General features: G+C 37.4%; 1 protein-coding gene across 2 annotated transcripts in view; it reads left to right on the forward strand.

Moving 5' to 3' along the window:
• The window catches only part of NALCN (sodium leak channel, non-selective), a 224,888-nt gene that overhangs the window by 183,660 nt on the left and 21,745 nt on the right, over positions 1-19,483 (forward strand). For both annotated transcript variants that reach the window (XM_035557055.2, XM_035557056.2), the window contains 11 exons: positions 831-904; positions 8,279-8,380; positions 8,815-8,884; positions 10,508-10,599; positions 10,745-10,867; positions 13,117-13,173; positions 13,542-13,662; positions 13,761-13,892; positions 15,647-15,814; positions 16,986-17,090; positions 17,812-17,918. In XM_035557055.2, the coding sequence (XP_035412948.1) occupies positions 831-904; positions 8,279-8,380; positions 8,815-8,884; positions 10,508-10,599; positions 10,745-10,867; positions 13,117-13,173; positions 13,542-13,662; positions 13,761-13,892; positions 15,647-15,814; positions 16,986-17,090; positions 17,812-17,918 (1,151 nt within the window). The remainder of the gene's footprint in view (positions 1-830; positions 905-8,278; positions 8,381-8,814; positions 8,885-10,507; positions 10,600-10,744; positions 10,868-13,116; positions 13,174-13,541; positions 13,663-13,760; positions 13,893-15,646; positions 15,815-16,985; positions 17,091-17,811; positions 17,919-19,483) is intronic.

The raw sequence follows: 19,483 nt of genomic DNA on the forward strand, positions 1-19,483 counted from the left end.
TAATACTTCTGTAAGTAATACTTACATCCTTAAGTCAGACATGCACAAATTAAATAAATCAAATAGTTATAATAAACAGTTTTAAAGAAATGTGCTTAAAGGTTCCATTTCAGACTGATTTATTTAAAAAGAGCACATATTGCTAGAAGCTCCTAATATCTGTCTCAAACGTATGTTTCAAGATGATAATCTCCAAACAGTTGACAGAATTACGTCTTATAAGGTACTAGAGGCTTTCTGGTCATCACAGGTCCAATTCTTCAGCTAAATTCTTCAGCTGTGATTTGTTCTTTGATTTGCCATGTTTGTTACCACTTTCTCAGGAATTGTTTGCTTTTCTTGTAGCCCAGTCCTTTCGTTTAACGTCCAGGAATTCCCAAACAATGTTCGCAAGTACATGCTTAAAATGCTGATCATGACCAGAGGCAGTCAGGGGGAAGCTTAGTAAGGATTAAGACAAAGTTGTGACTTGGCCAACTTGGGAAGAAAATATAATAACGGGAATAATATTAATGCTAATCAGCAAAACTATCTGCTTCTTTGCACCCAGAGCCAGCTAAGGATTGCGATAGGAAGGCCAAAAGCTGCAAGATAAGGCTAGGACTTTACACATTCCTCAAGAAATTTGCCCTGCATGACCATTTTGATCTTTTTCCTCTACCATTTTCCTGTAAAAAAAACACTAGTGCCACAGACTGTGAAAAATATCTGTATGACAGACAACATTATGTGTTTAATTTTATATACACTCAGCACGATGTTTCATTGGTCTGTCAATGTGCATGCTGTTTCATGGCAATTAAAAAATACATTTTTTCTTAATTTTATAGCTCCGTAAATCTGTTTTCAGCATCAGAGCAAGAAATCTTCTTGAAAAAGAGACAGCAATCAATAAAATTTTAAGGTAGGAATCAGCAGTGATTTGGTGTTATATTGAATGTCAACTGATTTCTCCTAACTTTGCTTTTCATTAATATTACTGCATGTACAATATTTATGATAACCTGTCCCTTTGTAGTACATGTGTTGTCTTCATTATCAAAGATAAATTGCTCTTTGGGTATATTATGTGTTTGAACAGCAAGAAGAGAGAGATGTACATGTTCAACATGTATTTGAACTCTGTGCTATGTAGAAGGATTGTGTTTCAGTTCCTTTCACTTCTTCCTTCAAAATTAACCCAAACATATCTCTTCAGAGGCAATGCTACTTTGCCTAAAGAATTCCAACCTAGTTCTTGTGTAGACATGCAAATAAATATTCATAGGCTTTGTGCACTTGAAAGCATAGACTTCAGATAATTGTATTCCAAGTAGGAGACATACAATGAAAAAGACTTTAAAACTGTGACTTCTGTAGAAGATATCCCTGAATGTTTTAATAATAATCACTCACTTTGGTATTCCATAAAAAGTAAATACTCAGTACTGTAAGGAAATAATGCAGTCCCAAGTCTCTAAGACCCAAGTTTAAAGCTATTGTCTGTGTAATGCCATGCTGCAGTTTTTCATGCCACTGTCTGTTTCACATTAGAATGATTATCATTGATACAATATGTATTAGCAATGTCAACAAATTATAGATCATTCATATTTTATATTTACATTGTCACCAAAGCAGGTTCATTTCTAGAATGCTGTGGCTGGGAAATGACTTGTCCCAGGGAAATAATCGGTATAAGCATGAATAACTGATTTGAGAAGTACAGTTGTGGGATTAGATGAAGTATGGCAGTGTTTTATGGGAAGCAGTGCACTAAGAATTCAGTGTGAGTTCTGAATTGTGAAGTTGCTTGAAAAATGCCTTATACTTACATGCTATTTGAGAAATATTACAGCTCTTTAGTTCTTTTAATATTCTATAAGAATACAGCACACAGAGAACTGTAGAAATTAATGTGCAACTTTATCTATCTTGAAACCCATTGTAATGAAAACACAAACAATTACAAATTCAAGTGAATGTTCTTTGTCAAAATATTAACAAGAAATATAACTGAAAGGCCATAAGTATTCATTTTTAAGAAAACTTAGGGCTCTTTTTATAAGCATTTGAAGTCCGTGAATATACTTTGATTTTATGGGCATCGCTGTTACGGATGGGTAAATACCTGTTTCTTTGTCTTAATCAAAAACCTTTAAAAATATGGTTTTACTGAAACACTTCATGGCAGTGTTTCAGTAAAGAATTCATAATAAAATTCTTTGCTATATTCTTTGCTATTATGTTATATATATTTTTATATATATTCTTTGCTATTATGTTATATATTATATTATTATATTATCAAAATGTTATTGATGCCTCTAGGGTTACACAAATTTCAGTTTCTTTGGCATTTTCCTTACACTATTCCACAGAGAAAACATGGACAGAGAGAATACGTCACTTTATATATACATATATATTGTTTATTTAAACTGTCACATCTGTAGGGGCTCAATTTCTGGTGAGTTCTTCCATCAGCCCCGAACTTCCTCCTTTTCAGGAGAAGTCTGAAGCAGAGTGGGAGGAGAATCCAAATGAACCTTTGTTTGAACTTCACAAGGTTTTCAGAGGTACCAGGACAGAATCAGAAATCAGTCCCTCCAATTTCAATCCCACTGACTTCCTCTTGGTCCTTTAGAGCCTGACTTCTGCCAAATCTATGTATCAAGGAGGACTTCTCATCAATTCATCTCTGAATTCCTCTGAAGAAAAGATTCAGAGGCAGAAGAAGAAAGTTTTAATCTAATAATTAGTTAAATTATTAATTTATTTTAATCTATTTAAATTGATAATTTAATGTACATTTAATGTGCTTTCCCATCTACTTCCTGTGTCATGATTGATGAATTTTTGAGGAACACAGAGAAAAGGAGAGAACTTCTGTCAAGTAAGCAAAATGTGGGATCATATGTCCTCCAGTGCTTTATAGGGCTGCATGTAAGTCACTTACAAAGAGACAGTCTTTAATCTCCTCCTGAGGAAATGGAACAATGATATATTCATATCCTCAGAATATATGTATTTATGCCTCAGAATTGTTAAGTAGGCTTTGAACTGTGACATCTCCACTGCATGTTCCAGCATAAAAAGGTTGTGTTCATGGTGTATCTATTTGGTGGGCATGCTGGTAGAGAGCATTGCCAGTGATGGGCATGCTGGTGCTGAGCACTGCCAGTTTTTCCATGATAATAGTGGAAGGGAGCTTTACAAACAGAAAAAGAAGTGATTAAAAAAAGGATAATCTTTACACCTGAAAATTTGGATTCAGCTCTAGGAACACAGGAAAACCCAAATGTGCAAGAGATGGGAGATTCTTTTTCTTATTTTTACTTTCATCATAAAAGCTATATACTCCGAATCTCAGCCATTCTGAATATCTGACAAAAGAAGAAATGACATTTATGCCAAAAACAATAAGAGAAAATTCAAGACATCCCTTCTGAAAAGATTCCTTCTAAACGTCTTTTTAGTTTTTGTCTACCTGAATTAAGTATCATTTATCTAGAGCAATGCCTCTTCAAGGTAAAGCTGCCCACAGGCAACTTCAGCTTGACCAAATTGCTGTACTAAAAAGAGCATTTTAAGTCTGTTCTGGCTTAAGCCCACCTCTTACCTTTTTCCCCTTAGTTTTTAAACCTTGCAAAATTGCATTTTAATCAAATTCTAACTTTTTCAACATAACCAACCAAGCAGGAGGAAAACAGGTACGGTTACCCCTTTCTTGTGCATCTTCCTCTATCCAAACTTTGTTTTTCTCTTTGTGTGAAACACTGAACTGTTGTTTGACATCTTCTTCCCCCAAGAGGAAGAAGAAGGGCATAAACTGTCCTAACCATGCAGAGTTACAGTTCTTACATTCAATTCTAGGTGTCTCACCTGCTCATCTATTGTTACATTATGCAACAAAATGGACTGCTAGTCCCTCAAAGTAGAGGCTACCTTGGGTCTTTTCATTATCCTCTAAGTTTCTTACTCTATTTCAGGTGAACCACCTATTTTCTGAAGAGCCTTGCTTGGAAACCAGCCTTCACTTTTTCCTCTTGAGGTCTTGGTGCAGTTAGTCCTGGGAGCAGAGTCAAGGATGTGGCAGCTACTGTCCTGAGTACCTTGACTCTGACCAGTGACTTGCATCACCTTTGCCATTATCAGAGCACAGAGCAGCCTGATTCTTCACATAAATCAAGAGCTTCACCTTTCTGAGGAAAATGAAGGAATATAAAAGTGAGTTATCGGCAGTTAGCATAACTTTTTCAAAGCAAGATCACATTTAGTATGAATTACAACCAGCTCCATTTTTCCCAAAAATTAAGATGTGTTTTCCTCAGCAGCAATAGCCACTGCTTCTAGCAAATTTCATTCCTTCTGTGTATCTTCAGTGTTTCCCATGTTTTACCACTCTTTCTTGCTATGTTCACTGCTTTTTATCTTAAAAGCAAGTTCTGTGCATACAGTTCTTTTGACCTTCATTCCTTGTGGGTTTATCATCTAAAAATGAGTGTCTAGTCCTTGATTGTTCCCACTGGCTTTTTGAAGTGGTGAAGGTGGAGAAGATCCAGTCAAAATCTTGTCTATAAAGTAATCTGTTCTCTCTGGTGCTGGGGATAAGTCGTGAATGATGTAGAATGGTGGGGAAATTGAGCAAATTAACAGTAGTCTCACATAGGCCAAAATATAATCAAAGTATCCATAGTGCAGAACATGATTCTGGTGTCTATTAAACCATACTTCATAGAATCATAGAATGGTTGAAGTTGGAAGGGACCTCTGGAGGACATCCTACCTATCAAGCCCCCCAGGCCCTGTGCTCAAACAAGACCAACGAAAAGCTGTTTTCCCAGGACCATGTCCATCTGGCTTTTGAAGATCTCTGAGGAGGGAGACTCCACAACCTCTCTGGGAAACCTGTGCCAGTGATCAGTCACTCTCATGTAAGGGCTTATGCCCATGTTTTCTAAAACACAAGGAATAATTTGAAAGTTCTATGGTCTGTTGATAAGGCAATCAAACTCACTAAAATCACTAAAATTCAGTTTATTATAAAATATATTGTGACAGGTTTGGAAACCAGCATTTTTAAAATGAGTAGCTTTTAATTTGCTTTCCATTATAGCTGATGCTATAGTGAAACTGTAAACTGGTGCTAGGCATCTGCAACAGGATTTTCACTGTTCTGGTCAAAGTTTGTCTGATGCTTTTACTGGGCCTGAGGGAATAACACAACTCATGCCTAAGTGCTTAAGTTTCACAAACAGCTAATTCACTGAAGTGCATTTATCATATATCCAAAACTGAAACTGCCATGAGTGCTTCTGGGGGGAAGAAAAACAAAGAATTGCTTGAATTAAATATCCAGTTCTACTAAGTTGCTAATATGCTAGAAGATATTTAATTCAGGCTGTGTTCATACAAATATTTCATTAAAATACAGTGATTTTTTTTTTCTGGATATTGGAGTATGCAAGAAATGAGATTGAGTGTGCTTCTAGGAAAGTTACAAAGTTAATCTATGAATAAATTCTCTCTGGACAGTAATACAGTGATATCATACATCTCCTCTCATAAGGGTCTGAGCAAACATTTATCATTAGTTTGTTTATCAGAAAAACACAGACATATTGGTTGGAAAGGAACTTTAAAGTTATGTTGTCTAACTGCCCACTTGAAGTAGGTCTACTGCTAACCTTGGATCTGGTCAGCTGTGCATTTTCCACCTTCTCTGGTTCCAGTACTGCATTACCCTACTCTTGAGAAAGGTTTTCCCTATGTCCAGTGTGAACCCCGCAAGCCACAGTTTCTGGCCAGTGCTGACTTTTCTGTCGTCTCGCATTAACAAGAGCTTAGCTCCACGCTTTAACATCCTCTTCACCAATATAAAGAAGCCCAACTCCCTCAACTTTCTCTGGCAGTATTTCTCCCTGTATTGTAGGCCACCTGCCAACTGGGTAACCCCAGTGTACATGCTCCAGTGTTTCAGCATCCCTCTTGGAGTACCCAGAACAGTACCCCAGGTGCAGCCTCTCCAGCTCAAAGTAAAGGAGGGATAATAACTTCCCTCCATCTGCTGACTACACTCCTCTGCAATATAGTAGGTAGTTCGCCTTATTCATGGTAGGAACATATTCAACTTACCATCCAGTTAGCTCCATCCCAGCTAGATACAGTGCACAGTGTGACTCCCAGATCCTTTTCCTCAGCCCGTCACTCCACAGCCTTCATGGATGCATGGAGGTATTCTGCACAAGGTGTGAAACGTTGCACATTTCCTTGTCAAACCTCCTGAAGCTTTTGCTGTCTAGTCCTCATGTTTATCAGTTTTAAATCACTTACGAGAAGTTTCTCTACATATAATTTGCATTTTCTCTTAAGTGTGTGATTTCTTTCTTCCTAACTGCCAGGCTTTGATACTGTGCATTTCTCAGAACAAATAATCTAGTTAAGTTCAGATGATGATGATTGTCATGAGGCACAAAATCCAGATTTAGTCGCTACCTTCTTAAATCTCCACGAGCATATGACATCATGGGATTTCACCTGCCTCCTGCAAACACAAACAGAAAGAAATACCGGGATGCATATATCCATTGGAAAGAAGTTACTCTGATTTATGTTTTTAGTGCCAAGTAATAGACCCACCATGTTATAGATCTCTGTGATAAATAGCACTGTGGTGACATTGGGCTAGTGGGCTGTGAAGGCTCCAACACTGCAGGTATTGCAAAGCAAGTTAGCCAAACATCTGCCCAAAGCACTGTAGATACCATCCATCCTGCTTTGAGAGAGATGATAAATTAGTCGAACCCTTGAGGTTCCTTCTGCTCAGTTGATTCTATCAATTCTTCCGAAATCCTCTTCTGTAACCCAAGGAAAATAATAATTATTCTAACAACTGGTAGAAGAAATGCTGAAACAGCAAGGCAGGGATGACAATGAGAATACAAAACTCTCTAACAAGTGTAGCACAAAGTATTTTTCTAGCATGACAGTGTGATTGAAGGTGATGGCACTGACAAGCATTCTAAGCTTCTCATTTTTCTTCCAGATCTCACTTTGGATCCATACTCCTATTATTTATGTGTTTTAATTAAAAAGAAGGAGAACTACCAGAGAAGAGTGAAAAACAGAGTCATAGTGGGGAAAGTACACAGTCAGGAAGCCTTTTGCCATCAAGCATGATGATGCCGTGCTGTCAAGAATAGCATTTATCCAACCGTAGGTAGAGTAGAGTGGTGAATAGAGTGGTCCCTCCAACAGCATGTAGGTTTTTTATGTTTTAAAAAAAAAAAAAGGAGATTCAATTCATTAGAAAGTATGAAATATCACCAGCTGGGTCTTGTGTGAGTTTCTCTGAATAATCGTTTGCATAGCACAGAATGAGCAATAAGTCATGCACTGTGTCAACTTAGAATTGCAATACCCTTGGAAAGTGAAAATATTTTTCTAAGGTTGAAATTCCATTTCTCAGCTATCAGAGGAGTTCTGTCAACTCTCTTTTAATGGAAACCTCTCTTTTTCTTAAGCAAATCTATCTAGTGAAAGAAGGATATGGATGCTCTGTTTAGCTAAAGCACACTTACTAACCAAATCTCTGAATTAAGTACTAATTTCTGACAAAATAGTGTACAATATGTGGTTGCCAAAATTCACTAAAAGCAAAAGGAAACAAATGAGCAAACAAGTGAGAAAAAAAAAAAAAAAAAAAAAAAAAAGCAGGAAAATGCTGCAAGTTCAATGCCTTCCTGGAAAGTAGATATTGCATATTACAGGATGTCAGCAGTGTGCGGTGTTTCATCTCAAACCATATTTGGTCCCAGTTACAGAAGACCACTCAAAGATATGCTGTAAGTCTGGAGCATGGACATAAATATTTTGCTTTGTACAGCCCTGGAAGGAAAGTACCCAAAAATGACAGCTGCACTTGTACTTTCCCCGTCCCTGTTGCTGAGAAGCTGGTATTACTGCTTATTGATGCATTGCTTGACCCTTTGCACACTTAAAGAATTAAGTATTGAGGGAACATAAATTCTACAGAAAACTGAAAAAATACTTCAAAGATAAGCCTTGCTAAAACACGGAAAAGGTTCACCAAATGACTGGTTATGATGCAGAGTGGGAGTCATTACCTTGGAAATAATATATTTTCATGGAAAATCTGTTGCTGTTTTATTGTTTTTGTCTGTTAAACCACACTCTTGCTTCCCAGAAAGCCAATCTGACTTGTCTGAATGCACTACCTCAGAAATTATCATTTATGCTGAAAATTCTATGCCATCATCAACATATTTCTTCATAGGGCCTGCACTAGACAACGCATGCTGAGTGGGTCCTTTGAGGGGCAGCCTGCAAAGGAAAGGTCAATACTTAGTGTCCAGCATCATATACGACAAGAACGCAGGTAAAAACAGACAGAATGGTTTAAAAATGTTCTTAACATGAGGGTGATGAACAGAGTTAAATTTGAGCAATACCTGGCATGTGTAAAAATGAAATTAATTACATGTACAGAGAGCTGAATTCTACATTCTTCACTGTAAATGTAATGAAATTCATTGTAGTGTATAAATGGAAAAAATGCCTTTTTATTTCAAATGTCATTTCCTTTGCTGACAACAAAGCTATCAATTTAAAGATCAGAAGGAAATAAATTGGCTTGTGTTAGACCAGATTGAAAACAATTGAAGTACATATAAGCTTCTGATGTTGGCAAGAAAAAAATGATAAGAATATGAGATATTTTATGGCTGGAGAACAGTACTTTATAATGGCTATCCTATAAAGGTCAAAGTTTCATCTTGAGATATATCGTTAAATTGATTATGATTGTTTCAGGTCACTAAGACATGGTTCCAACAGCCAGCGAATCAGTAGAGGAAAGTCTCTTGAAACGTTGACTCAAGATGTAAGTCCTCACAGAAGAGATGGTTTCAACTTGGGAATATAGGAAATATGAATATGTACTAGATAGTAAATGCTTGTGTAAGGCTAATTTTTTATCTGTGATCTTGCTTACAGTCTGTCTTTTGAAATCTTGAAATCACAAAACAAATACTGTAATTGCATTTAAATTATCCTCAAAATAATTGCGATGGTTTTATCACTGATAGGCTTACTGGTTTTGGAGCACTTGCTGAGATAGATTTGCTGAAGCTGTAGACACTACATTAGGAACACAAAAATTGCTATGCGGGACACTTTAAAAGGCCTTACTCTAGAATTACACAAATAACTCAGGGTGGCAAAACAACACTTCAAAATTCCCAGTGAAAGCTTAACAATATTTTTCAAACACATGAACTGTCAGACAAAAGGACAAAGACTAAAAGGGAGAATGGTAATCACGGATTTCACTGTGGTATAGTTTCACGCAGTTAAGTGCATCTTCACTCCTGCAAATTCATATTGATATTATGTGGATCTCTGTGACTATGTCAAGGGGAGATTTTTGTCCCTCCATTTGCAAACTATGACAGCCATTTTCATACTTAGAAACAACTGCCTAAGAAGTAATTGTTGACTTACTCCGCATGGTGGTAGAAAGGTGTAGGTATGTAATATTTTAAAGCAGGGTGTGGCTTTGCCTGTGTCCGATAGTAAGGACACCCAACATTACCACTCCAGAAGTGATCCAAAGAATCATCTAACTCTGAGCAGTAATATTGTACCCTCCATTGGATGAGCTTAGACAACCATCTTCACTCAGCCTCCCCCTTCCGTGTGTCTGTGTGGTCACTACCTGGATGTTGTGCACAACTTGCTGTCTTTCTTTGTTTTGCCCAGCAGTTAATCAGAGAATGACAGAATCATTAAGGTTGGAAAAGGATCACCTGGTCCAACCATCCCCCTACCACCAATATCACCCACTAGACCATGTCCCTAAGCATCACGTCCAACCTTTTCTTAAACACTGCCAGGGACGGTGACTTCACCACCTCCCTGGGCAACCCATTCCAATGCCTACAAACTCCTTGTGAGAAGAAATGTCTCCTAATTTCCAACCTGAACTTCCCCTGGTGCAACTTGAGGCCATTCCCTCTAGTCTTACGGCTAGTTATCTGCAAGAAGAGGCTGACCCCCCAGCTCCCCACAACTTCCTTTCAGGTAGTTGTAGAGTGCAATAAGGTCTCCCCCGAGTCTCCTCATTGGTGTAGCAGGCTCTAGAAAACAAAAGTGTGGCTAAAGCCTTATCTTTCCCAACTGTTGTCCTTGGTAGCTTTGATGGTATTCATTCTAGTTCAGACACACCAACTGTGCTTCCATGACCTTTGCTTTTAACGTTAACAGTTGCAGGACTTCTCACATGAAATTAAAACTGAAATGAACCTTGCTGAAAATAAAAACAACCTTGTTCTGTAGTTAGAAAATACTGTACAAGATGATTGGCTGAGTTGATGTGCTGTGCATTCGGAAAGAAAGATTTTTCATCTGAATATTTCTATGTAAAATACCATATCTTACTTTCATCTGAAACATTAAAAAACAACAACCCATGAACCTCATTTAAAAGGGATCATTTTCTTTCTAGCACTCCAACACAGTGAGATACAGAAATGCACAGAGAGAAGACAGTGAGATAAAAATGATCCAAGAAAAAAAAGAACAAGCTGAAATGAAAAGGTATTTAAAAATCAACAGTCTAAGTGCACACTTTTCTGCATTAAGTATTCTCTATATGAAGGAAAAAGTATTGATGAAATAAGAAGAATATTTTTGCCAGGTATAATGCATATCACTTAGTAATTCACATTCTGTATTTTAAAAGGAAAGTCCAAGAAGAGGAGCTTCGAGAGAATCATCCATATTTCGACAAACCACTTTTCATTGTTGGTCGTGAGCACAGATTCAGGAATTTCTGCCGAGTTGTTGTACGAGCTCGCTTTAACGCGTAAGTTTATTTCATATCAACAGTTGGGTCAGACGAGTATTTGCTTTCTTTCACGTTCTCCAAAACCTAGGCATAACTTTTCTTTTGAAAGGGAAACTGCCTACCATATGGTCACAACAACAGCTGGCAGCCAGTTGCCCTTGGGGTAGCCTTGCTCTGGAGGACAGGAACAGTAAAATGCTATGTAAGGGTAAACACACTTGAGCAGTCTGCAATGCAGAGCTGAGACAAGACTGTGGGGAAACTGCAGGGTAGTGTTTTATACTGCCATTTTTAGGCCTTGGTGAACCAATTTGCTGTTCCGTTCCTGTCCTCATCATGAGGCAAGAAGTAACACCAACAGTTATTCACAGAGTAGAAAAAAGTGAAGATAAATGAATCCCACCTGTGCTCACCTGAAGACTCCTTAGCCCATAACTAGAGACTGAGAATGGGATGAGGGAGGTGTTCAGCTGTGGGAGATAAAAGCAGAAAAGCAGAGACCAGCTGAAAACCATGCAGACTCAGTACCTAAGCTGTAGGTGTATGTGAGTGTGGAAGGAATAGGTATACAAGTAGCATGATATAAAGCCATCTTACAACTCTTCTTTTAAACTTCTGTCTATGGCTAGCACCCTTGTTTAGGGTGCACATCACCCTAAAGGGGTTAATGTACGTCATCTTACCAACAAAGTGTGAGACAAGATAGTTCAAGGCCATGAACTTGGCACTTGGAAGGTCTGTTTTTCAGGTCTGATTTTCTCTGTGCCCTTCAACAAATTACTTTTAGGTAGAACAGGAAGGTTAGATACTCAGCTTTACAATACCTATATTTAAGCGTTCTGCCACTTACATAGAAGGACATCCTTGAAGTTAAGTGCCTAGGTCTCCCATGCAGCCACTGGCCTGTGAAGCAGTTACAAATTGAAAAAGCAAAACAAAATACGCAAACACACATCTGAAATACATGTCAGTGCCTGCTAGAAATGTGGACTGCCTAAAGGTAACGGGATGTTTATATTAACAACAGTTTAATTAAAATGCTTGTAATTACGTGAGAAAAAAAATGATTTTGTTAAACAATATTTATTTGTTTAAATCATGCCTACTTTCTTCATTGCCACACGCAGCTTGCCAAGCAAGATATTCTTAGAGATCTTTTCAAACTGATAAGATGCATACTTTTTTTCTAGTAAAAAAGGCTGAGGAATGCCACTGTATATAAAGTGGGAAAGAGGTATGAGCTTAAGAAGTCACAAAAATCAGTGAGTTCAGTGACAAGGCACCAAAACAAGTATATTCTGTATACTGAAGTGTGCAAGTGGCTGAGCCTGTCTGTGGAAGATATGACTTGTTCTCCTTGTATGCATCTTACATTCTTGTAATCCATAACCATGAAATCTCTTCTAGTGGTAATGCCTCAAGTCAGGTCAGTCCTTTTTTCACTTCAAGCTCAGTGAGGAAGTGATGGCAATTTCACATCCCAATAGCTAGAGCCCTCACATGGGATATAGGATTCCTCAGTGCAGATCCTTTCTCTGCATGATTTGCTACAAGGATTTGAAAGATATATAAAAAGTGCCCTTAATCACTGGGACAGAGGAGAATTCTTGGATAGGATTCTTACAGCTTCTCCTGCTGAAGCCATTCTGCTTTGTATAAAAAGCCTGAATAATTGCTGGAGCAAGATCTTAACTCATGTCACCTAGATACATGCTTATTATATACAGAGCAGTTCTTACCCTCTCAGGCTGCCTAATGGGTGTTTGGATATTGTAGGTGAAGCAAGACAATTTCACAGGAAAAATCAGATGTGGAAAGTCTAGAAATATTAATCAGGAAATGACTAAATGAGTAATAAAAGAAATGAGGCTTATGGAAGAAATTTTGTGTCAAGTCCAATAGGTTTTGAGGTAAAAGGAAAGAACTCCTGAGGAAGCACTTTGGAACATAAAATTCAGTAGCAGGTCACCCCCAAGCGAAAGAGAAAATTAAGTCCTTGATTACAAAAGCAAGACCTAAAAAACTAGCCAGCTAAACAGTCACTAGAGAAAGTACATGTAGGCCATGAAGTGATACTAGCTATGTTGATAATATGACTAAAATTGTGTAGAATTAAACAAAACTTATACAGACATTTGAAATTAAGCCAATATAAAATGTGTCCTTGATTTTGGTTGTGAATTATGTTGAGGTGATGGATGCATGGTATAATGGTAATGCTGACTAAAATAAAATGTAAATGATTGTATCTTTTCTTCTTTTTATAGTTCTAAAACAGATCCGGTTACTGGAGCTGTGAAAAATACCAAATACCATCAGCTTTAGTAAGCACTACAAAAGTAACTTTGCTTGGTCACATAAGCCTGCAATATAAGTGAGCACACACATGCATGTGTGTGTGTATGTGTGCATGCACATTGCATATCTCTTCTTTCCCCAGAAAGGTTTTTCTCTCCGTGGATTTGTATGGGGAGGAAGATGAAAAGGAAGAGGATTTTTTTAATCAGTCTTCTTTCTTTAGTTGTTTGTAATTTCCCTAGTTCTACTACATATTTGTGAAATAGTGAAACCTTTGACATTTCTCAGTTTAATTTACTTTTCATAGGGAATTGCTTAACTGTGGTGTAGACAAAACACAAATGACATAGTACTCAGCCTTTCTGTACTGGTTATCCTTATGTATTTTTCACAGTGACTTGCTGGGTTTGGTTACTTACCTGGACTGGGTCATGATCATTGTTACTATATGCTCCTGCATTTCCATGATGTTTGAGTCCCCGTTTAGAAGAGTTATGCATGCTCCAACACTCCAGGTACTGACAATGAATCATATTACCTCTAATGAAGCACAGCCACCCTGTGTTTCTTCACTGCTTTTGCTAAATTATAACTTCTCTGCTTTGATTTTCAGATTGCTGAATATGTTTTTGTAATATTCATGAGCATTGAGCTTAATCTGAAGATTATGGCAGATGGCCTGTTTTTTACACCAACAGCTGTCATTAGAGACTTTGGAGGAGTTATGGACATATTCATATATCTTGTAAGTTTTTATATTTATGGGAGTTTTCTGTAGCATTCTTAATTTTGATCTCTTTGCATGTATAAATGTTTAGGAGTGTTAAAAGGTTTGGCTCAGCACCCTGTTGCAAATGCAGTAGTGTACTTTGTGTGCAAACACAACCGTATTCATGTGCAATACTGTCAGTTATGTATACAAATATTTGTTCAGACATTTAAAAATACACAGGCGTTTGATAAGTGTCTGGCAACTCAGTGTAGGTTTTACATTTTATGGTCCCTTTTAAGTGTTTATTTGTTGATCTGTTTTAAGTATTAGATCTCATTTCATTCCAACATAAGCTCAGGATCTCTGACCTTGCTTTAGCATTTTTATGCAGGAGAATCTGCGTATCTATTTCTTTGTCATTCATTGCTTCCTCCCCTCTTGACAGTTCTTCTGCTTTATAAAAGATATTTCAAAAGCCTCTGCTATTTGACAGAAGGACACATCCTTGTTGCTGGTGTTGCTGTAGCAGAAGGAAAACAAAGCAGTCTTTCTGTATTGCATACCTATTAGAAATTGTTCTCAATAAATTGTTCCCCAGAAATTTCTTGCATTCCTCTTAAATATAAGAGAAGGGGTTCCATTTCCTCTTCACATATGACAATAAATACCAGAGAATGTGTCAAAACCAGTGCTCGGTATAATACAGTATGAAATATTTTATAACTGAAGAAATTACTAAGTAAAATTGCTTTGATGGATTTAGATTAAATCTTTTAGAGATTAATCCACCAGACAGATGTGCTGCATAAAATTTGTCACGATCAATTTGTATCAAAGATTCCATTGTTACCATAAATAAAAATATGCATACTTACACAAAGCTCCTACTATAGTATGCATAATCAGTAAGTGCATTAGTCTCTTGAAATCCCTCTGAATCCCTCTGTTCGTTTGAAGAAAAAAAATAAGCAGTGTACATTGGTTATTCTAGATGTGCCTGTGATTTTAAAACAATATGAAAGAAAGTTGGAAGCACTGGCAAATGTTTTTGTTTTGTTAAGAGTGGCTGTCTCTTACCACTGTTTTAACAAATCGTGCTACATTTAAAATCATATTGGTGGTATCAGGTTGATCCTCCATTTTTTGTGCACTTACGTGTGTGTAACACTCTCACCTCTATCCCCCTGTAATAACACTGGCTTTATAAATACTTTTTAAAAAATCAGAAGTAATTAACAGACTTTCTAATAAATAACTGCCTATCAGAGGTTGTTCAGGCTACAAAACATAGCCACACTTTGCAATGCATATCATTCATATGATAAAACCACAGAATGACAATGCTACCTATACTTGTAACAAAGTGGTGGGAAGAATTGGTGAGGAAACTGTTAACACTTTCAAGGTGAGGATATCTCGATTTCAGGACAGAGTCTCTGAAATGAGAAGAGGAGGGAGAGATGATACGCCCTGGTCCAGGAAAAGAGTTCATGTCCCTCCTCTGAATCAACCAATTTGATTTCTTCTTTTGGAACTGTTCCATCTGCTGAAAAGAATAAAATAGATTTTGAGTCAAAGGCGAAGACAGAGGCTGAGGCTGGTGCCCATTAGTTAGGACAATCAGCCAGGCTACAGGAGATCCGAGTCCTCTTTCTAAATTAGTCTTTTTTTCCCTTAATCTTCCCTTTAAGGAAGGGAAGCATTTATTGATCTTCTCTGCTGTTTTATGTCAGGTAAAACGTTATAATCCTGGTCCTTCTTTGCCTTTTCTGCTTTGTCTTTTCAAGGTGAGTTTGATATTCCTGTGCTGGATGCCTCAGAATGTCCCTGCCAAATCCGGAGCTCAGCTCTTAATGGTACTCCGCTGCCTCCGACCTCTTCGAATATTCAAACTGGTCCCTCAGATGAGGAAAGTTGTACGAGAGCTGTTTAGTGGATTTAAAGAAATCTTTTTGGTATGTCTTGGTTATTTTTTTCTTGTTGTTAAAAAACAGATGTAGAGGAGTAATAAGATAAACATTTCTCTATATCGTTCATGTTATTTAATCTCCATTACTGTCTGTTTACATCTCATTGTAGCTACCACTACAGATGAGCACAGAACAGGTTAAAAATTAGGAATATAAATAACTCATTTTCATTTATACTGAATGAAGCTACTGTAATAATTATTTTTTAAATGATACTTTTTTCAGCATATATTTGACCATAATTACATAGAAAGACTACTGAAAGGAAATCGACCCCCTTTTCACTGGTCTGGCTGGGGAAGGAAGATGAGAAGTAGGGTATGGCAGCTCTTCAAGAAAAAAGTTAACCTGATCTCTGAGCTGAAGGTCTATAACTCCATTTTTTTTGGAAAGGCAACCAGAGACAATACAGTTGCTTATCATAGATCTGGATCTCATTATGATGTCGTTATTATAAATGTTCATGAATTCGCAGTTATAGTAAAAGTAATGATAATAATGGAGTCTCTGACTGCTTGTTTAGAACCTAATCTGTTGTCTTGGGACCCATCTTTCCCTAAGTGGTGTGTATCAGCCTAAACACCAGGCAGTTTGTGCTGGAACAGAATGCTGTATTAGGTCAGGTTGTTACAAAAAGCCAAGCTACAAGATATTTGTAGTCAGTTAGTAATACAGCAATGACAAAAAGTACAAAGCTAGTTAGCATTTCATAGATGCTGTAACCTGTTAAAGGTATTTACATCATAACTTGCTCATGCATATCTTTATTGTAGATATCGTAGAATTAAGTATCCAACGATGGCTTACTTAGATTAAATGGTAAAGCCTGATTCAGCAAAGCAGAAAATGCACATATTTAAGTACTTGGAGAGTTCTTTATAAAGAGAATGGAAATTCTTATGTCTGCAGAATTTAGCAAGGTTGTACACTGAGCGCAAGAAAGCTTTGATCCTTATCTACAATTCTTAGATGCTATATTAATAATAATAATAACACAGCACCTGGTTACTGGATAAGAACCTGAAGTAACGTTATGAAAGCCTTATCTCCAGGTTTATGTAACAAAATGATTCTTCCTGCATTTCACGGAAAGATTTGACCCCCCTTCTCAACTCTGCAGGAGGAGAGCTTGACAAGTCTAACTTCATCTTTACAGGTTTCTATTCTTTTGCTGACATTAATGCTTGTTTTTGCAAGCTTTGGAGTACAGCTATTTGCTGGAAAACTGGCTAAATGCAATGATCCTCACATCATCTCTAGGGTAAGAACTGCTTTCCTGTTTCAAAATAGTAGTATGCTGTGCCATTTCTGCCTGCTGGGGAAAGCAAATGGGGCAATCAGAGCGATCATATGAGAAATGGAGATCTTGGGCACTTTCTGTTTCAGAAGCAGGATGAAGGAGGGAAAAATGATAAAGGAAGAAAAGAGTGAGGGTAAGGCTGGGTTCTCATGTCAAAAAGGAAAGTAAGTCCAGATATTGGGGACTGTCTGAAAAAGCTGTGAAATTCATTCCATATTATTTGCAAAAGACTGTATGTCACATGGAATTAACCATGGAATATGGGACTTCTGCATTACTAAATCAGTGGCTAAAAATAGGTTAGCTGCTGGAAATCAAAAGCACTGGGAATGCTTTATTGGTTCCATGCAGAAAGTTAGCTGTGTTTCTTACTTAATTTGGAGAAATACCATCATTACTTAAAGAACGCAATGGTCTGTAGGAAAGAGGTGAAAGGCTAGATGGGCTTGCAAAATGAAGAGCGCTCTTAACCCTGGAAGGAGGAGAGTCTTTTGAATCCTTTCTAAGCTGCATTTTTCCTTTGGGTAAAGGTCCATGGCTATTAATCCCAGGCCTGTAAAAAAAACCTATCATTTCCATTTACACTGGTTCCCTGTGATGGCAAATGTGCTGTTTATATTGGCATTATAGCCTCTCACACAGGCCGTTATTTAATCTCAGTCTATGGTTTATTTTACTATAGGAAGATTGTCATGGCATCTTCAGAATAAATGTAAGTGTTTCCAAAAATCTCAATTTAAAGCTAAGACCTGGAGAGAAAAAGCCTGGATTTTGGGTGCCACGAGTCTGGTGAGTTGCTACACCTTGGCCTGTCTTTCTTCAAAATCTCAGCTATTGATGTAGAGTATAACTCAAATCTCATGGCATTAGACTGCTGATGGAGTGTTTTTATTATAAGTAAAATGGGTAAGAATAATCTTACCATTATAGGTAATAAGGGGGTAAGAATTCTGGTATATTTAGTAATAAGCCAGGCATGTGAAAGTTTTCCAATCTTAGCCAGCTGTTTTATTCATAAAGCAGAAAGAAAAAGAAAAAAAAAAAACATAGTTTGTGAATTCAGGAATTAGACATATGATTATTATTACAGTGGGAGTAATTGGCTTGAACCAAGATTGTCACTTCAGTGTGCTTAGTGATGTTATGAAGACATTCTGGGAGCTATTCTTCAACACCAGAACCTCAGAATAAATGGGAAAAGCTAGGAAGAAAAAGAAGTGGAAATCAATGTGCCTATAGATAGCCACTAGAACCAGTGAACAAGTCATGCCTGAAACCAACCTTTCTCTTCTATGGCCCTCAGCTATGCCAGCTGCCAGCTGCTTCCTGTGTCCCATGTAGGGAATGCTTGGGGTCTATCTGGCACAACAGTGCAGTGATAATTCTTTAAGACCTAATATTATATTTGTGATTAATATTTTGATACAGTGCATTTAATAGTTCCTAAGACCTGAACAAGCAAAAAACTCTCTTTAATTGTTTATATTTTTAAGTTGATTGGCATTTTGCAAAATCAGCTTAACAGCCACAATTATTTTAATTGACTAAATTGGTAAAGAAAGCACCAGCAATGGTATATTCAGAGCCATCCTACAGTAATGAAATAATATGCTGTGATTCAAACAGTCAGTGAAACTCTGACATCTGCAGAAGTCTTTGTTTCTGTATGCTTCAGACAAAATTCTTCCTCGAGTAAGCAAATTCAATCCACTTCAGCTTGATCCAGAAATAAGCAAAAACTGTCTTCATCAGCATAACTGTAAACTTTGGGGAATGTTTTGTTATTGTAGGAAAAGATTTTACCTCAAGGACATTCATGCCACCTGTTGGCCATGTCTGGCCAGATTTTCAAGAGCTTGATGACACGTAAGGGCCACAAAAAGGGCAATAGTAAAGGCCACATAAAAACAAATATATATCAACGTCTGGGAGCTCTCTTTTTCACTGAGTGGTTAGACTTTCAGAAGCACCCAATACTCAACAATTCTTCTGGAATCCAACTATTTGCATTTATAAGTTTTTGAAAATTAATTCAGCTCCTTGGAGTATCCATCTGAGATTGCAGAGGCAGAGCAATGTGCTAACCTAGCCCATAGTGGGTACTTTTAATTTTCAGCTGGAGAAATCCTCTTGAATCTCAAATGATAGATGAAGTCAGAGCCCGTGGTATGGGAATGCCAAGAAGATGTGATTTCCTCTTAGCAAGTTTTGTTTTAGACCATCAGTTTGTGGTGATAATGAAATTATGAATAACATTTGCAAAACTATCTCATTGACTTAGAAGTCTGAATCATTTATGTGGCTTTGAGATTGATCTCCCTAAAGTAAATTTAAGAGAATCTGGCCAGTGGCAT

This window comes from Cygnus atratus, chromosome 1 (genome assembly GCF_013377495.2).
Source record: "Cygnus atratus isolate AKBS03 ecotype Queensland, Australia chromosome 1, CAtr_DNAZoo_HiC_assembly, whole genome shotgun sequence".
Classification (NCBI taxonomy): domain Eukaryota; kingdom Metazoa; phylum Chordata; class Aves; order Anseriformes; family Anatidae; genus Cygnus; species Cygnus atratus.